At 36.3% G+C, this 15,930-nt stretch overlaps 1 protein-coding gene and 1 pseudogene across 2 annotated transcripts in view; both read right to left on the bottom strand.

Annotated features, from left to right (window-relative positions):
* trmt13 (tRNA methyltransferase 13 homolog) overlaps window positions 1-15,930 on the bottom strand; it is a 147,569-nt gene that overhangs the window by 2,915 nt on the left and 128,724 nt on the right. Inside the window, exons 2-10 of one of the 2 annotated variants that reach the window (XM_020530260.2) lie at window positions 14,496-14,539; window positions 8,986-9,052; window positions 8,189-8,251; window positions 8,014-8,083; window positions 5,911-6,017; window positions 5,084-5,251; window positions 4,905-4,977; window positions 4,745-4,819; window positions 2,432-2,843 (exon numbers count right to left, since the gene is read on the bottom strand). In XM_020530260.2, the coding sequence (XP_020385849.2) occupies window positions 2,432-2,843; window positions 4,745-4,819; window positions 4,905-4,977; window positions 5,084-5,251; window positions 5,911-6,017; window positions 8,014-8,083; window positions 8,189-8,251; window positions 8,986-9,052; window positions 14,496-14,539 (1,079 nt within the window). The remainder of the gene's footprint in view (window positions 1-2,431; window positions 2,844-4,744; window positions 4,820-4,904; window positions 4,978-5,083; window positions 5,252-5,910; window positions 6,018-8,013; window positions 8,084-8,188; window positions 8,252-8,985; window positions 9,053-14,495; window positions 14,540-15,930) is intronic. The other variant, XM_048602477.1, reaches the window with a different exon arrangement.
* On the bottom strand, window positions 13,958-14,175 carry LOC109930862 (annotated as a pseudogene).

The following is a 15,930-nucleotide window of genomic DNA, read 5'->3' as shown; positions in this document are numbered from 1 at the left end:
GATGCTCGATATGATTCCACCAAGTAGACAGTATCCTTAGATCCCACTGACATGAATTTTGCTAGGGCTCCTTGATGTCATACTTAGTTATAAACTACCTGAATATTGAAGTCACTCCCTCTCGCCACCTCTGGAATTCAGCTTTTCTATAATATTTGGATCAAGTTCATAAAGGGGTCTATGGACAAGTGAGCCTGATATTCACCAAATCTCAGTTTGGTTCCAAGTTCCTTGTAACTTTGCTTGCTAACACGTCAACATCATATTCCATCACTTTCATGATTGAGAACTGTCTGGTGGATTAGATTTGTCCTGCATTTTGTACTTGGGACATGACTAGACAATTTTCCACTTTATGGGTAGAGGTACTGGAACAGCTAGGCACAACTGGTTCTGCAGCAAAAGTCCTCAATATTACAGCCAGGATGCTATCCGGGTCAACAGCATTCAGTTATCTAATGCTGCAGCTTTTTCTTAATACCATGTAGGGTGTTTCTAACTGGCTGAACACAGGCATGCATGATGGTAGGGACATCAGAACGAAGACAAGATGGATCATCTAATTGGCACTTCTGGGTGAAGTTGGCTGCAAATGTTTTGAATTTTTAAGAAATTTTTCTCATGGTATGTCTGCATCACCAGCAATGCCAACATTTGTTGCCCACTACTAATTGTCGTTTAACAGAGTGGCTTCCTAGGCCATTTCATACTTAAAAGTCAATTACATTGCTATGAATCTGGAGTTGCATTCAGGCTGGATCAGGTAAGGACAAAAACAAATTTTGTTGCATACTGAAAGAAATACAACTGATGTATTATTCAATACATTTGACAGGATGCAATCATGCTACGAGTCATCCCTTTCCTTGCCAAGTGCAAAAATATATGGGAAAACAGACTAATCTGTATGGACTGGCGGTGTATCTTAAATGGCAGCTCAGATAAAGACCATGGAATAGGATACCTGCTTTTTCATTTAATTAGAAATAATTTGAAAATAATTGGACACAAATGTCTGAAGAAAATAGTTTATAGCTTTCCCCAAAGGTAGCATAGCACTAGGAAATTCTGATATAAAAATCCCAGGTCAGACTTCTGTATGGAGTTGACTGAACTCAGCTGGAACAATGGTAGGAGCAATATCGTTAGAAAAAAAGCTCAAGGTTGCTGCTTGCTTTGAAGTGACCCTCTGCTAAATATGTGTGTCTACACTTTAACACATTGCCACAGTCCTATCACACATCCACAACAAAATGCTGAGTCTAGCAAGCCATGAGTTCATTTGTTTGTGATTTTAATAACAATCTATTCTATTTAATTCATAGATATTTTTGAATGAAGATATTTGAATTTAGAGAAGTCAGCATGCTTTATTCAATTTTTGCTTTGGAATGACAATTTAAATCATAGGACTTTGAATTAAGTAGAGTTGACAGTACGTAAATCTCAACTTTCCAGATCACTGTGGTGATGTGAGGTGTGTGATTTATGTTGTAATTTATATTAATATCACTTATTTTAGAGTTTGAGTTTTAAACTAGTGGGTGTTGGTCTGTGTATGAGGGGTTTAGTGATTAACGTCTATTTTTGGAGCCATGTTTTATTTAAATCAAAAGGAGAGACTTCTTGGAGTGGTAATGGGAATTTGTTTGCGTGGGAGAGTTTTGCGAGCAGACAGTAAGCACTGAAGAGCATTAGCTTTCATTGTTAGAAAGATCAAGAATGGATCTATGGAAAACGCCGTAGCCTTAAAAGTTTGTTTTTTTTTTTAAAAAGCTTTTTTTTGTTTGCAAAGATCCTGGTTGAAGTTGGACATGTGAAATAATTTCCGAGAGAAAGGAGTTAGTTCAAACAAGTTAGGAAATAGGTTACTTCAATGTAGGGGTTTAGTTTGAAAGTTCCAGACCAGAAGTTTTGGTTAGAACCCGAAGGGGTTATTTGAAGCTGAAACGTCTAGGCTCAGATGTGTGAGTACTCAATGAAGAGGCTACCAAAGTCCCAAAACTGGGAATTGAAGGCAACAGTTAAATCAAACCTACAGATGTGACAGGGAAGAGAATTCTCTGTGGTGCTTCAGTACTGTAAAAGGGATAGATGAAGAATCGTATTCTTACTGTGCGTTCCAAAATTTTTTTGTGTTATTTACAAATAGATTTTATTATTTCCTATTAAATATGAACTTCTGTTAAAATGAAATCTGGAGCTTGTGTGCTTGTGTTGAAGCAAGAGACCACCTAGTTGAATAAAAACAGAACTAAATATGCTTTTCAGTCTGGGATCTGACTTGTTTATTAATACATTAGTTGGGATCATAATGGGAGGATTTGTGGCACTAGCAATTTTAACTCAGTCTATGCATTTGTAAAGTGTGCTACTGCTTTAAAAGTTTCTAAAATATGGGTATAGCAATATCAGATAATTAAACACATACCCATCATAAGTGAAACTTTCCTCTTCAAAATCGTAGTCCTCCAGCTGCTCTTTCTGGTTTGCCTTGTCAAATTCTGCCTCACCCACACCACTCGCATGCCATTTCATCCCACAGGTGGCCCAACTTGACATACGTTGAAAGATCCTAAAATCTTCTGCATCAAGACCTTGTGAAAAAAAAAATTCCTTGCCTACGTAATACCTCCATTCACATCGGTGATGGCAACACAGTGCAATAGCAACTCCCAGGACTGGACTTCTATTTTCAGCACTATCTACAGTACAATTAGAAAGACATTTGTGATCTCCTATCGTGCACATTTCATCACTCTTCAATCTTTTTTCTGGTGGTTCCTTGCCAGTATCTTCCAGATTTGTTTTGTAGCTTTCCATGAGACATCTTAAAGCAAGATCTGTGTAATTTAATTTAAAAAATTACAGACTATCAATAACTTGCATAATATTACATGTTCTCAGCTTGTTTCTTACTTTTGGGGTGTTAATGTGAATTTGTAGTTTCAAATTCAAATATTTAAAGCAAACACTTTCCTCCAATCTGATCTGGGTGGCTGTACTTTGGAGAAATCTTTCTTGACAAATTGCATTTGGGCCTTTGTTGCAATATATTAAGCATACACTTTTCACTTTGCAGAAACATCACTGTTTCAGATTTGGTGCTGGACAGTAATTGCTGAGAATACTGAAATCCAATTGAAAAGCTTTGTGAATAATGAACTGGTGAAATAACCAATTAGAAAGACAAGACTTAACAACAAAGACATATATTTAGCTCGTAAGGAAGAAAAAAAAGTGTATACATGAAGAAGATAACAAATGCAGTAAGTGTTATTTACAAGAAAAGTTGACATGTCTCATACTAATTGAGATTATAATGCTGAGACATACTTGGCTCAGAGGTAACATAGCTGAATTTTAAAATAATGAAAATGTCTACATATTTGAACTATGCAAGTGACTAATGCATTTATGTACCATATTGTGTGATTCAAATGTATGTCAAAGCTTGTTAAGATTTAATGAGGAGACGAAAGAAAATTACCCTTTTAAAGAAGGAAAGCATTAGGATGCCAATTGTATAAAGTAGCCCCTACCTGTTTAATTTGTAAAAGTAAACCATATCTGCCCTTGGCTTCCAATGGAAACCTTTCACTTTGGATCTCTGTTTATGCCTGGTGCCAACCTGATGAGGAAGGTAAAGATTCGTCCTAGTGTGATTCACTTTGCCGTATCAGATGAAGTATCTGATTTAGGATGCTTGCCAATGGAAGTCATTGAACTCAAAATGCTTATAAGCTAAGCATTCAAACATACTGTGTGAAGTTACAAAGTGCCTATATGTGAAGAGGACATGCATTCCAAATTTATTGTAACCTCACAGAGGTAAAATGTGTGATGATTTCTCTTTCTTCACATACTATTTTATTTTAACGTGATTATTCCAAGAGCATTGGGCTCTATGAAAAATATTTAGAAACGTTAATTACGATTCCATAAATATGGAAGTAAGTAGGAAGCTTAGATTTTTAGATGTAAACTTTAAGTACTAAATTGATCTTGTATATTTATAACACTGTACCTCAGCACGTAAGGGTTAATAGTTCCTGGTGACTTTTTAAAATTAGCTACAGATTATTACTTAATACATTTGATAAACAACAGCAATATATTAATCTTTGGACATAAACTGAGCACTGCAGCTTAACCTTAACCGCTGTTAACCTTCATGTCTACCATCTACAAACAAGCCAAGAAAAGCTGTCCACACCTGCTCTAAATATTATATACATTTTCAGGAAGGGTTTGTGGTATTCATTTTAAATTCAAAGTGGTAAATTTATTGATAGATAACAATGTGTTGTCAAAAGTGGCAATGTTTTGTATCTGCATCAGTACACATCTGGGCAGGAGCTGGTAATGCAGATGAACCAAACAGTTGTTTTCATCCCTCCCTGTCATCTCTCAATAACAATCTGCACAAATTTATTTCTATTAATATCAAATTTTAGAATATCTTATATCCTACAAGATTATTCAGACAATGTCATAATTCCATTAACAACAAATTATGAACGTTTTACAGATAGTGCTAGTAACAGAAAGATGACAACACTTATTAAAATGAGGATTGGGACTCTCACAACAGAACCTAGGCTTGCAAGGTTTGCCTATGAAGTGTTACTTTCTATGATACTCGAAAGAATATGAAATTTGCAAATGGTGCAGGAGACTGCTGAATGACAAATATAAGACATTTCATTTTCATACCCAAAGATTTCATTAAATTCAATCACACCTGTAGCAGCTCCACACAAGTGCTTGCCGATTCCAACAACAGGTAGTCTTTTTCTTGCAAGAAGAGGCACCCTACCTGCAACAATATACTGATTAAGATGATTGTTTAAAAGGAGAACTAAAATATAATTATTTTGGAAGTGTACAAAACTGAAACTTGCCTAGGCTGAGATCTTTGATGTCAACTTGAAGTCGCTCAAACACTGAGCCGCTATTTTTATGTTTACCATCTACCTTTAAGAGATAATGTTACATTTGCCCAGTTAACTTCCTGAGATTTTTAGAAAATTATTCCAGGCAAATAATCAATATTTATTGCTTGATTGCAGCAAACCATTACCTTGAAACGCGTAGTCGCTCTCTCCACAAGGAGGAAGTGAACGTTCTTGGCATCTTGTAAAGCAAGATCTATCCAATGGGACAACTTTCCTCGACCAGCACCAAACTCCACAAAACATCTGTTAGATCCAAGCAAACCCATTCTTTCCAAATTACCAGCAAGTGAAGCCTGGAATAGGACAATGTAATCTCCTATGGATTAACTGCTCAAGATGTCAACTAAACCATAAAAATATGTACTGTCACGATCCCTTTGCCTAGAATGATGCAGATGTTTAAATTAGTTAGTCATCCAGAATAAGAGGGTCCCAAGCCCAATCTCCACAGTTTCTACTGATCTGGTTAAACTAGAAATGATTAAAGAAGTGCTACAAGGGGTCTCACTGCTCTGAATCAGGAATTGACAAAGTGACTGAGGGAGATCACAACTAAAATTATATAAAATACAGGTCCGGTGACAATATGAATCAACAAATGTTGGAATAATTCAATTGTAAGATGACTAAAGGGTTTCCTCAGTACATGAAGTTTATATTTTTACAGAAATTCTCAATGACCAGTGCATCCAGTAAAAAGAGTAATGAATTTATTAAAACACATTCTACCATATTTGTTTTTTAAAAATTCGTCCTTGTAAGTAGAATTATGTATACAGAGAAGAAACAGAGCCATTTACCCACTCCTGCAGTTCTTGATGCTTTTCGGAAGCAGTAGGAATCACCCAGGCAGCGGAATTAACACTTCCCATGGAAGTAAGAAATTATACATGATGGCTAAACATAAACCTATTTTTAATTAAAATCATATATGTATACTGCCATATCCTACCTGCTGTTTCAAATGTTTAAAGGCAAAATCTCCATTTTTTGGATCATTCAAGGCTTCCTGTAGTGCTTTGTGACTTAATGTTCGGTCTGTCAGCTTAGAATTCAAACCTGCAGACAATGAATAACAGATTTGGAAAACCTAAATAACACCTTCAGTTAATCACTTTAATTTTGGCTAAGAGTCCGTCATTAAGAAAACTTAAAGGCATTGTTTCCCATATCTGTGCTCTTCTTCTTCAATCAAGTTTTCACTTTTGAACCAGCCCTCGTCAAGTGACATCCTCAGTTTGTCTGACAACAGTGCACCAGCCCTCTGTCCTTGTTGACCTCCCTGCAGCCTTTAACAGTCAAACATGTCCCCCTTAAATGTCTCGCCTTTGTTATCCAGCTAAGTGGGACTTTCTTCACACAATTCCACTCTTAACAATTTGGTGTACCCAGGAAACCTTCTGCAATGGCTTCTTTTAGTTACTTCTAGTGTCCACAAACATCCATCCTTGGCCCTCTTCTTTTCTTCATCCATATGCTGCTCTTTGACAACATCATCCAAAAAACATGACCCAAGCAGCCAGATTACCAGATGTAAATTGACAGATTCAGATTCAACTCTACCTAATCATCACTCGACACTTCCATGGCCTCTGTGGTACTAGTCTGCTTGTCCAAAATCAAATCCTGCATGAGAACAACTTCCTTCAATTAAATTTTTGTAAGACCAAACTTATTGTCTTTAATCAACCCCACGAAATTCTGTCCCCTTACCAGTGGTTTAATTCCACTCTCCAATCACTGTCTCAGGCTGAAGCAGATTGTTCATAACCTCACTGATTGAAACCTTGATCCACTATTTGACCTCAAGTGGACCACATTTCTTGTCTATCACAAAAAAAAACTTACTTCCACCCCCAGCCTCTGCTCCTACTTCAGAATATCGCCATCTGAACCACTTAACTATGCTTCCGTTACCTCCAAACTCTCATGCTACGTCTTCTATTAGCTTATCATTCAAACTCATCGAATCCTAAATAATGATAAACTCTGCAACTACCAATACTGTTCCTCAATGCCTCAAATTTGAAACTCTCAACCTTTTGTTAAAATCCTCTTCTACCTCACTTGACTCAGTACCATGTTGCAACAACTGTGTTTCTCCAACTCAAGGCTCTTATGAGGTGTCAGCTGTAATTCAGTTGGTAGCATTCTTGCCTCAGTTACGAGGTTGTACATTCAAATTCTTATTGTCCAATCTAAATAGTGTAAATTTGCATAGTACAGCTAAAAGCAGCAGATCGTGAATGACCTTTTTTCTCTCCAATGATTTTAGGTTCCTAATTCAATAGGATCATAACTATCACTTCATTACATGAAGTCACCAAAATTCTCCATAAGGTATTTTAAATGGAGTAGAAAAGGAATACCAGTCACTAAGGTTCTAATGCAGCAACGTTGGAATGGTAGGGAAGGATCTTGCTAAACAATCTCGCCGTCTCCAATACACCCTTTCAGAGGTTCATAGACAGTTCGAAGGGATAGTCAATTTGTTCTTCTGGGATTCACTTATTCTGATGAGATTGACTCTCAGTGCTGAACAACTGAGATGTTAATCCTCTTGCGATATTGCTTTTTTAAAAATTACGTATACAATATATCATTGAATTATCAATCCATTTTTTTTCACTCAAAGCCAGTCTGCTTCACATGCTGCCTTCTGGAAAAGGAAGGCTAATCATAGTTCTGTAATACACAGGTGCCACTTATGATGATTTGTTCTCAGATAATGTTTCATGAAGAGTGAGGTTGTCTGTCTCAACTCCTAGGTCTTTACCCCCTGACGTTCAGGTGGCACATCTCTCAGCTTCTAGCAACCAGGCTAAAAAATGTTTAAACTAATCCATGGAGTGATCTGAGGGATAAATATTCCTATGAAGAAACTATAGCATTCTTTCCTATTTTCAAAGAACCAAATCGTTGCAATTGTAGGAAGTATATTTCTGCTGTTGTTTTCATAAACATAATCCCAGGGACAATATATGCAAATTAAATATTTTTCTTCAATTAATATCACTTTCCTTTAAGCTGTACATATATACAACATCATACTCACTGCTTGTTGCCATTAGGAGCTTTTTAACCATTTTCTCCAGTTCTTGTTTGGACAAAGCACAAATAGAAACCTTGAATGCATTTAAAAGATGGAGTAAAAGGTTGCTTTACTGAAGGTAAAAAGAAGTTAAACATTTTAGAATACTACTGATTTTCACCTCATTGGGAAGCTGTACCTGTTGTCTGGATGTCTCCATTGCATCTTCATAACCCCCATTTATGTCTTTAACATAGTAAACCTGGAATATGCAATACAAAGTAGGAGTAACAAGGAGCAGAAAAAGATTAGAGCAATTAAATATAATGCATTTCATTGTAAGATTCTGAATATGGTCAGTTAGTTTACCACAAATTTTAAAAGAACTTGTCTTTCTGGCAGTCACTTCATGCTGTACTTAATCCCATGTACCTTTCTTCTCCACATCCCCTGATATCCTTGTCTCTCAAAATCTTACCAATATTAATCTTGACATTTCAATTGATTCAGTGTATACTTTGTAGGCAACCACAACAATAAATTCTGTTTCAATTCATCCTCTGTTCTGTTGGGAACATGCTTAATAATTACATATATACAGAATTTTGAATACATTACATTGGGGTTTTCTTACCCTTTATGGTTGCTGCTCCGAAAGAATAGTACAATCTGTGCAATGTTACAAACTCTAGAACACTCGCTTTCTCAACCTTCCTTCCTCTTAACTCTTCAACCTCCAGCTTCTTGTCCACCTGACTTGACTGAAGGCTATTTAAATGCATGGACTTTCAGTGTGATGGTACTCCTTTCTCTTGTTGACTCATAACTACATTGACTATTTTACCAGTTATAGGTGCTTTACATGATTGTGACTCACTCTTGTCAGACATTCAAAAATATTGATAATTAAATAAAAAGCCAAACTTTCTACATTGGAATAAAATCAAAAGTTCGTAGGAGTGCTTTATGCAGATTTTAAAAAAAATGATTACTTACAGGTTTGGGTTTTTCCCTTGAATTACACTTTTTCAGATGCTTTTCTAATTTATCTTCATTGACTGTGCTGGGAAAAAAAATAATTGAACTATTTGTTATGGCTTCTTAGTGGCTAGTTCTTTATGATGCGTTATTTTGTTTTGCTGCTATTTTTGTATCAATTATATAATATTTTTACATATACCCATAGAGAGATGAAACTGAAGTAACATAACACATTTTTCTTTGCTAATCTATCATTAAGTATAAAACATTAATAAGGGATGAAATCTTCCTATTGCAATTTTTATGTCCCACATTTGAAGAAAATAGTAACAAAGTATGTTTTTGAAAAAAAGTTAGTCTGCCTGCAAGATCAGTTCAGGGTCAAATTGTATACAGAGGATGCACACTATTTGACACAACTGAAGATGTAACCATCAGGAATGAATCTGGAGGCAGGAGTTGAACAGGAATAACTTCAGTATTGCCAGTATTAAATTGACTGCAGAAAATGCTGGCTCATCCATCAACTGAAATCAGACAGCACAAAGAACAAAGAAAATTACAGCACAGGAACAGGCCCTTCGGCCCTCCAAGCCTGCACCGATCCAGATCCTTTATCTAAAGCTGTCAGCTATTTTCCAAGGATCTGTATCTCTCTGCTCCCTGCCCATTCACGTATCTGTCTAGATACATCTTAAATGACGCTGTCGTGCCTGTCTCTACCACCTCCGTTGGCAACATGTTCCAGGCATCCACCACCCTCTGCGTAAAGAACTTTCCACACATATCTCCCTTAAACTTTTCCCGTCTCACCTTGAAATCGTGACCCCTAGTAATTGAGTCCCCCACTCTGCCATGGAAAATGATGGGAAAGCTGAATATTGTTGAATGTTAATGTAGACATTTATTTACAATGTTATTATAGAGTCATAGAGCACAGAAACAGACCCTTTGGTACAACTCATCCAGACATCCCAATGTGACTTAGTCCCTTTGCCAGCATTTGGCCCATATCCCTCTAAACCTTCCTATTCATATACCCGTCCGGATGCCTTTTAAAATGTTGCAACTGTACCCACCTCCACTTCGTCTGGCAGCTTTTTAAATCTTTCCCCTCTCACTTTAAATCTATGCCCTCTAGTTTTGGACTCTCACACCCTAGGAAAAAGACTTTGGCTATTAACCCTATCTTTGCACCTCATGATTTTATGAACCTCTATAAGGTCACCTCTTAGCCTCAGTCCAGGGAAAAAACCCAGCCTTATTCAGCCTCTCCCTATAACTCAAACCTTCCAGTCCTGGCAACATACTTGTAAATCTTTTCTACACCATCTCAAACTTAATGACATGTTTCCTATAGAAGGACAAACAGAATTCTTTGCAGTCTTATAAAAGTGGTCTCACCAATGTCCTGTACAGCCACAACATGACATTCCAACTCCTATATTCAATGTTCTGACCAATGAAGGCAAGTGTGCCAAACGTCTTCATCACACCCTGTCTACCTGTGACTTCACTTCCAAGGAACTATGCACCTGCACTCCTAGATCTCTTTGATTGGCAACACTCCCCAGGACCTTACCAATTGCTTAAAGATTGAGTCAGAGAAGAAACAGAAATGGCTAGAGACACAAGGTTTGGTGTGCCCTACAAATACACGAATCAAATATGAAATTTGTGGCAAATAGGAACATTTCCATGTTATTATCAGGCAGGTTATTAAAATAGCCAGATTTAAAACAGAAACAGTCCTTTATAACACTTATGGATAGATGACCTCAAACGGTATGCCTGCAAAAGCAGTAAATCCCTGAATTTTAGAAAACAATGACCTCAAAGTTACCTTGATTGTGATAACATTTTATCTGAAATATTAATACACATGGAATGACAGTGGTGTACGTAACTCTACTTCTTCAGAATTGTCAGCCAGAGAGATTAATTACAAAGGAGTGAAAGTCAGTGCAGGCAAGTGCCTGGAAAAATTGGCAAAAGCACAAAGCATAGCAAACTGCTGTCACACCAATCTATTCTGATATGAATAACTTTTAAGACTTGCCAAAAAATAATCAAAGACACTGAAAGAAATTAATTTATGCAAATAAATACCAAATGGAGAAAAATACAACATTGAAGAGTAATTGCTGTTTTTTCATTACAATGAGGCAATAGCTTGAAATGACTAAATTCATACTTTCTTATGTTTAAGGTATCACAGGGATGTTATGAGACAGAAGCCATTTGGCCCATCATGCCTACATTGGCTTGTTAAATCAGCATCATTACCTAGTGCCAATCCCTTGCTTTTTCACCATACCTTTGCATATTATTTTATTCAAATAGTCACCCAATGTCCTATTAAATGCCTCAATTGAACCTGTCTCCATTAAAATTCCACACAGTGCATTCCTTGGCCTAACTACAATGCTAAGTGAAGAAGTTTTTTTCTCATTTCTCTCTTGCTTCCTTTGCAGGTCACTTTAAATCTATGCCCTCTTGTTCCTTTTACAAATGGTTCTTCTCATCTCATGCAGACCAATATTTGTAAAGAGATATGAATTTTTAGAAGTGGACTTAAAGGAATCTGATGACAAGATTTCAAATATTAAAACTTTTATTGTATCAAGCAAACTAAAATCAACATCAACTAAAAATCACTTAGTGGGCAACTACAGAATGTAGTCCTTATTTGTTTCTTAAAACGATCAATAACTTCAAACCATGTGTAAGATACTGCGCTGCATTCCATAGAATTGTAACCTTTGCAGGAACTAATCCACTGTTACCCTCAGCTTCCAAGTCATAACATCCACTGTAAGTTATTTCCCTCAATTTTCTGAGAATTCCTGAGCCGACTTCCAGCAACAAGGTCCACTCCTGTGATATCTTTTAGTGAATTCAGTAGACTCAATCCTCCAGTGTCCTTAAATGTCCACGAGTTCTGTTTCTACAACCAGAGAATGTGTGCCCACCAACAGTTTAGCCTTGTGGCTAACAGAGAACCTTTTACCCTGATGATTTCAGCAGTTCTAGTTCAGGTTACTCTGTCCGTGTCCGGAGTTTGAGTTCGTAAGTCTGTACTAGCAAGGCCAGCTGCTTCTATCTTCATGTTCAAAGCTGGCAATTGGGTTTTTGTAGCACTTGTTCTGGGTCCTTGGTCCTCATAGTAACCAGGTGACATAATCTTATCACCTGGCAGAACCAATAGGATATTAAAAGAGGCATGTAAAACATAACCACATCACACAATCTCATGTTTATTGCGCAACAAAACAAGATAACTAGATGCATAATATTTGATCTTGCTTCTAGGTATTTAATTATGAAAACTTAGCTGCCAAACTTTGGTAAGACCCATCTATTTAGTGACTCGAGCGTAGTATTTGGATGGGAGTAACATCGAAACCAGAAAGAAAGGTGGGCAGATTACTGAAAAGACCATCTGGTCTGCCAAGTGTATTTGACCCAACTGACTATTGCAAATTGACTATTTCATTGTCTACAGGTTTGCATGATTGCCCACTAGCAGTAACATGCTCAATAACCTGGTGCACACCCTTCTTCTCCAAAATACTTTGATTTTTTTTCTGGAACTAGGAGACAGGCAAGGGGTTAGGATGTTTCTGAATGGGTGGTATCTAGTGCCCTCAGCTGACATGTTCTCACTGATAGTCACATTATTTCTGGAAATGCCCTATGAAAATCAGATCACTGGCGAGGGGGCTCCAAATGCTTTGCATAGTAATGTAGACAATTCTACATTAATATTGTTTTCCTTCATGTTCCACAGCTTATTACTGCTCTCCAAGCCAGATTGTCTTTTTGTCTCTCCCAGAAGATTACACAGATTTAAGGGGCTAGGTTATGTCCAGTTATGATAATCCAGCAATTGTGTGCAGAAAAGCCTTCATGGATCAACTGATCTTTTACTGCTCATCATTTTCTTGTATTCATAAAAACAACATGCACTCCTCTGAGGAGACAAGGGTAACAATATGTCGTACACACCAACTTAAAATGGAAACAAGTAAATATAAACAATACAAAGACCAATAAAAAATTTATGCAGTTAAAATGCATCAATAAAAAGGCTTTCTACACAGTCTTTAGAGGCTTGATGTGTTGTTGCTTAAATTGTGAATTATACACAATGCTTTCTAATTGGTCAGAATAGGAATATTACTTAAAACTTAAATACATTATTTGCACTTAACCAGACCACTTTTACATTGGATATGGGATTTGTTCCTTAGCAACTAACTTCAACATCTTCAGTACTATTACTTCCTCTGGACAGGACAGTGTTTTTCTCTCCCAATGAAATTGAGCCTCTCAATGACTTTTCAATTTTCAAACGTTGACATCCTTTTGATATTACACAAAAAGGCTTTGTTCGCAATCCTGAAGCTTCCACAAATTTTACTTGTTTATTATTTGTCCCCTTATTTTAATGATCCAAACACAAGTCTGTTCTCTGGTTTAGGTAGTACTTACTACACTATGAAGCATGTATTGTGACATTTTTAAGATCTACTTGGCTAAAAAGGTTTTTTCCCCTAAGATACCTTATTACTTCTATTTCTCCCTGGACTCTACGTTGTACCTTCACTGTCTCTATTGTTGCTACAGTACAATAACATATTCAAGACATTTCCATATGTAATATTTTGTTAAGACAATTGATTCATCTAGTAGTGAGTGTTATTTGTTTACAGAAACTTGCAAGAGGCAATAACCATATCAAGTTGGGAAGGGGCAATGGGAACACATTATAATTCCCTTCCTCTACATACTTTAAACACTCAAATCAAAAAGCTGCTAATTGCCTTATTGTTCTTCAAATTTTCTTAAAATCTTTTTTGTTCAAATGAAATTTGTTTATAATAAAAAGGTAACTCCAGTTGTTGTGCAAGATCAAGGTTTTACAAAGAACACAAGAAAAAAGCACTTGTATTTATGTGTTCCTTATCTCATATCTTCACTACACTCATTCTAAGGCTTCTAGCATAATAATGCTGTTCTCTTGAATAACTACCACGCCGATGTTGTTCTGCTATCCACCAGGTGCCATCTCAATTGATTCATCCACCACAAGATTCATGAAGGAGTCCAAGCCATGCAGAATTCCTTGTACATGCCTCCACCATTCAGTTTGAGTGACGGTTTCTTCTCCATGCGCTTCTTTTGCTCAGCGGGGTGCACTTTGCTGATGATGCCAGGTCTGGTAATAGGTTAATATGTTCTCTAAATGCCTTTTCCTATTAGTGCATTTGGATTTTTAATATTGACCGAAACCAGTAATGTGGTAGTCAGAACTTCAGATTAACATCTCATACTACGGATCACATTCTCTGAGTACTTTACTACAGTATCAGCCTAACTTTAATATTCAAGACCTGGAGTGAGATTCAAATCCACAAATTTCTCAATTGGAGTGAGAGTGCTATCAATTGAGACAAGCTGACAACTTAGTTCATCTTTACTATAGTTAAGACATATACACAGTGATTAATTTCTGCACTTACTGTTTTGGATCAAGTGGGCATGGAATTCTTCTCTGTTTGTAACCCTGCAAGGAATTTTTTAAAGAATTAACTTGTATAAGTGCACTAATGAAACTTTTATCCCTTAGAAAATTTATAATTAACAGTTGTTAGATTTCCAGTTTTCAATTAGTGATCCATGTTGATCAGTATTTTTCATAATGTGTTTCAGACCTAGTGAAGATTGTTCACTTTTTGGTGCAATCACAAAATTAATAGATAAATATTGAATTAAATTGTAGATGAACTGCAATGTCTCACAAACGAACATAAGTGTGACAAAATGCATAATTTTTGATGCCCACTAAAAACTATGAACCTTTGTAATTAACTCGCTACCTGGTGGTTTAATTAATCTGCTGTAACCTCAACAATCAGTTTTTCACAAGGCAGGAATAAGGCCATCAATGGAGAGGGTAAATCATTAGCAGTAAAATTAATACTTCAGAAATATTAAACAATTATTTTGCTTCAGCATTATCAGGAAGACAAATCAGGTGGACATGAAATTGGAAGATGACATTAGAAATAATGTGACATTCAAAATAATGATAAAATACCGAGCTCGGATGGATTGTATCTGTATTCTCAAAAGAATCTAGGGAAGATATAGTAGTTTAGGGAACTTTAACAATTTATTAGAAAACGATGCACTGCCAGCACACCACTGGCAATATGCTATTTATAATTCTAAAATAAATATTCTTTTTAAGATAGAATACATTCATGGAATTAGATCAGTCAACATTGTGCTAGGAAAGATGATGAAATCTCCTAAAAAAGGATAAAATGGAAAACGTAAAAGTAAAATAATATTGAACATTTTGCATGAATTCAAAAGGGAACAACTTGTTTTACCAACCTTAATGAATTCTTTAAAGACGTAACAGCGAGTAGATAAAGATGATGTGATAAAGATGATGTGATAGATCTAAATTCCCAAAAGGTTTTCAGTAAAGTTCCACATATCAGACCAACAAATAAGATCAGAGCATGCAGAGTCAGGGGGAAAGCAGCAGAACAGATAATTAGTTAGCTGCAAGACAGAAAGCAGAGTAAAAAAGAGAGCTGTAAAAAGAGCAGAGAATATTCAGAATGGTGGAAGGTGGGAAGTAGGGGTCCAGAAGGTTTTGTGCTTGGATCACTATTGCTAACAACTTATGTAAACAATTTAGACTTTGGAATAAGAAACACAACTTCGGTAAAGTAAATCACCACTTAAAAATTGTGGTTGTGACACTGAAAAGAAACCAATGTAAAACCAATGTAAAAGCTGTAGATGGGAGCTATGGAGCCTTTCTCACCAGAAAATAAAATCAGAACACTACAATCTTTAGTTAAAATGCTATACATTCTAATGACATGTATCAGTATATCTAGGATCTTTTGCTCTTCCAATTCATTTAGATATTTTTCC

The sequence above is a fragment of the Rhincodon typus genome, chromosome 10 (genome assembly GCF_021869965.1).
Source record: "Rhincodon typus isolate 14 chromosome 10, sRhiTyp1.1, whole genome shotgun sequence".
NCBI lineage: Eukaryota > Metazoa > Chordata > Chondrichthyes > Orectolobiformes > Rhincodontidae > Rhincodon > Rhincodon typus.
The sequence above is the reverse complement of the archived record's forward strand: the minus strand, read 5'-3'. Positions and strand labels throughout refer to the sequence as shown.